This window comes from Habropoda laboriosa, unplaced genomic scaffold (assembly GCF_001263275.1).
Source record: "Habropoda laboriosa isolate 0110345459 unplaced genomic scaffold, ASM126327v1 scaffold57, whole genome shotgun sequence".
Lineage (NCBI taxonomy): Eukaryota > Metazoa > Arthropoda > Insecta > Hymenoptera > Apidae > Habropoda > Habropoda laboriosa.
In genome coordinates, this window is record NW_017100229.1 from 1,556,691 (window position 1) to 1,559,726 (window position 3,036).

General features: G+C 53.2%; 1 protein-coding gene across 1 annotated transcript in view; it reads right to left on the reverse strand.

The window, feature by feature from the left end:
* Nucleotides 1-3,036, reverse strand: part of LOC108571453 (serine/threonine-protein kinase 17B-like) — a 38,185-nt gene that overhangs the window by 3,903 nt on the left and 31,246 nt on the right. Inside the window, 2 exon segments of the mRNA XM_017933508.1 lie at nucleotides 405-633; nucleotides 754-880. Of these exon segments, the coding sequence (XP_017788997.1) occupies nucleotides 405-633; nucleotides 754-880 (356 nt within the window).

Genomic DNA, 3,036 nt, shown 5'->3' on the forward strand with positions numbered 1-3,036 from the left:
TACGCTGGACTGGACGGATTGAGGAAGCCAAACGATCGGGTTTCGAACGTTGGAAATGGCGCCAGGCCACGTCCCGAATGGAGGACGAACGGATAAGTATTATCGGAGACATATAAGATACTGAGAATTCCGGCACTGGTGAAAATAATGCCTTCGAAGAAGCCCGCCGCTGGCGATCTACCGAGAACGTTTACCGCTTACCGTTTACCTCGAAGCGAAAGAAGATAGGCCTCGCTCGCGCAAAGGCAGCGCGTGGATCTCGAGATCATTGTTAGTTGGCTCGCGTACGTTGGCATTATTTAGCTTCTAGGAACGAAAGCAATCGCGTTACGTGGTAGACGCGTCGTTAGATCGCCGAACGTCGAGCGGAGCCATTACCAAGTACACACCGCGTTTATACTCACTTTGGATCCTTGACCATCAGCTTGCGCATGAGATCGCGCGCCTCCTCGGACACGTCCTCGAACAGGTCGTCGGGAAAATCTAGGCGACATCGGCTAATGTTGCAGAACGTTTCCTGCTTGGTGTCGCCACCGAACGGGGAGCATCCCGTTAGCAGCACGTACAGCAGCACTCCGATGGACCACATGTCCGTAGCCAGGCTGATCGGCTCGTAGTTCAACACCTCTGGGGCTGAAACGGGCACGGAACGCGGCTTGAGGCTTAGGAAGGAGACGCGCGTAACGAGCAGCCAGGTCGTGGGAATCGGTTAGGCTGAACAGAGACCGTTAGAAGTGTACACTCGTAACTCACCAACATAATCGGGCGTGCCCAGAATCTCCCGGATGTCCGCGCCATGGCTGATGTACCGCGAGATACCAAAGTCGCAGAGCTTGACGTCGCAGTCGGGGAACTCGCCGGTAAGAACGAGATTTTGAGGCTGAAAACGAAAATGGAGAAAGCGAGTTAAAGAGAGAGATCCTCGGTCCGCACCGTACCCCGTGAAGCAGAGACAAAAGGGCTCGTTATTTTCTTTCGTCGTGGCGTATAATTGCCCGCAGCTCGCGAGCGCCCGGAAAGAACACGAAACGATCATATTTTAGCCCGAAGCGTCTCGATGCGATCTCTGCTCCAGTCTAAGCAGCTCCCCAAGGGCTAACATTGTTTCATATTTTACCGGCGACATTTACAGCAAGAATAAATTATTTCGAGCGATCTTGTCGTCGCAATTATCAAGTGGCCAGCAGCGCAAGAGGAGCGTGTTCCCGGCAAACACGGTGGCAGCCGTTGCGGGCAACATGCATCGGGCCAGTTTTTTCCACGAGCTGAACCAGGGTTTCACCGATCATTACATGCCCCGTGCCTACGCCACGCCACTTAATTAAACCTACCTATTTAATAAACGACGATTCATCGGCGCGTTCGTCACGTAATCGAGGCAATTAATCGTTCGGGGAGCGCGTGTATCGGCAATTTTTTCTCCCGCGCGACCACTTTTTCTACCTACGGCGAGAAGAAGGGGATGGCGAAAACGACAGTTGCTCCGGTAGATATTGGAAGAATCGTAGCTAGTTTCACGGGGGGCGTAAGCGCGGTGGAGAATGGATTGGCAAGGTGCGTTTTTCTCGCGAATGCTCGCGTTACAAGAGCGTGGTTAGCGATCGTTAAGCGTCCCAACGGGTACGCGCAGTGGCACTTAATTAAAAGTATTGAATAAACGGTAATTCCGTGGCCGGTCGGCCAGGTAATCGGTGCAATTAATCGCGACACTCGAGCGGCTCGTTCACGTGGCCATTTAATAAACTGCTCGATAATGACGCCCTTTCGGACCGTACCGCGGTGGAACGTCGCTCTACCTAGGAGGTCGTAAACCGGTCGTGCAACGTTGACAATAGACCAGCAACGAACTTTCGTCCCTCTCTGTCTAGTCCACGCTGTGTCCCTCTGCACACAGCGGCGAAGCATTGTTCGATTGTTTCGAGAAGAAAGAGTTCTCGAGTAGCGGAGGAGGAGGGGGAGGAGGAGATGGAAAAAAGGATCGAGAAAGGGGCATGAATCGCGCGGCTAGGCCGCGCCACGACCTTTCTTATCGGCGATCATTCTGCATCCGCGTATCGAGTCTTCAGGTCGAACCCCGTTCGAACGGGACGCCTACACGTCCTCTCTCGCGATTTGAACGCCCACGTTTTCGATCTGGCGAGAAAATCACGTTGGTGGAATTCGTTCACCGGTTTTATACACTATGCGCGACGCGAGAAGTTTCTTACAATTAGACACGTGACTCCGCGTTCTCGGCATAAACACCCGGTTGGCAGGCAGGCAGGCAGGCACGTAGGCAACGGTAACAAATTGACACCCGCGGCGAAGCGTTTAAGGAAAAGCCCCTGTGTTCTGTCCTGTCCGCTCGAGTCATATCGTCTGCTTGTCGCTCCACGAAACGGCATCTTTCGCAAACAAGAGCAAATCCAGACGGTTGCAAAAGTCTCGAACGTCTCGCCCGAGGAAATACCCCGGTGTGGTGTTCACCTTCAAAATTTCGATCGAGAACCGCGATAGAACGAAGGAGGGGAGAGAGAGAGAGAGAGGAGGAGGAACGGTGGCGTGCTGGCTCGTTCCGCTCGAGGATTCAGTTTGTGCGTTACGTTTCGTTATACCGAGTTACGAGTCGAACGTGACCGGACTGCATCGCGAGACGCTCGACGAATAACGCTTCTGACACAAAAGTGCTCCCGTAAAGTCGAGGTCGAGAGACGTGTTTTGTTCGCATGGCCCCTTTTGCTTTCGAGCCTCGATTCGACCTCGTCCAACGGAAAACGCTACCCTTCCACTTTTCGCCTCTTTCCTTTCAATTTTTCAAACTTTGCACGCAGTCGCGCGATTCTCCTCGGCAACGTGGACGAGCGCTCCATCCCAGTCCCGGAAGTCGTTCAATAAGGAACAAAGACATTTCCATAATTAGCCATTACGAAGTTCCTCTGACGCGAACGCGGTGTAGGCGGCCGCGATCGATTACCGCGAATATTACAATATAATCGTTTCCTCGTCCAACTCCACGCGCGCCGATAGCTTAGGATCGAAACGCTCCGTCGTCTTACA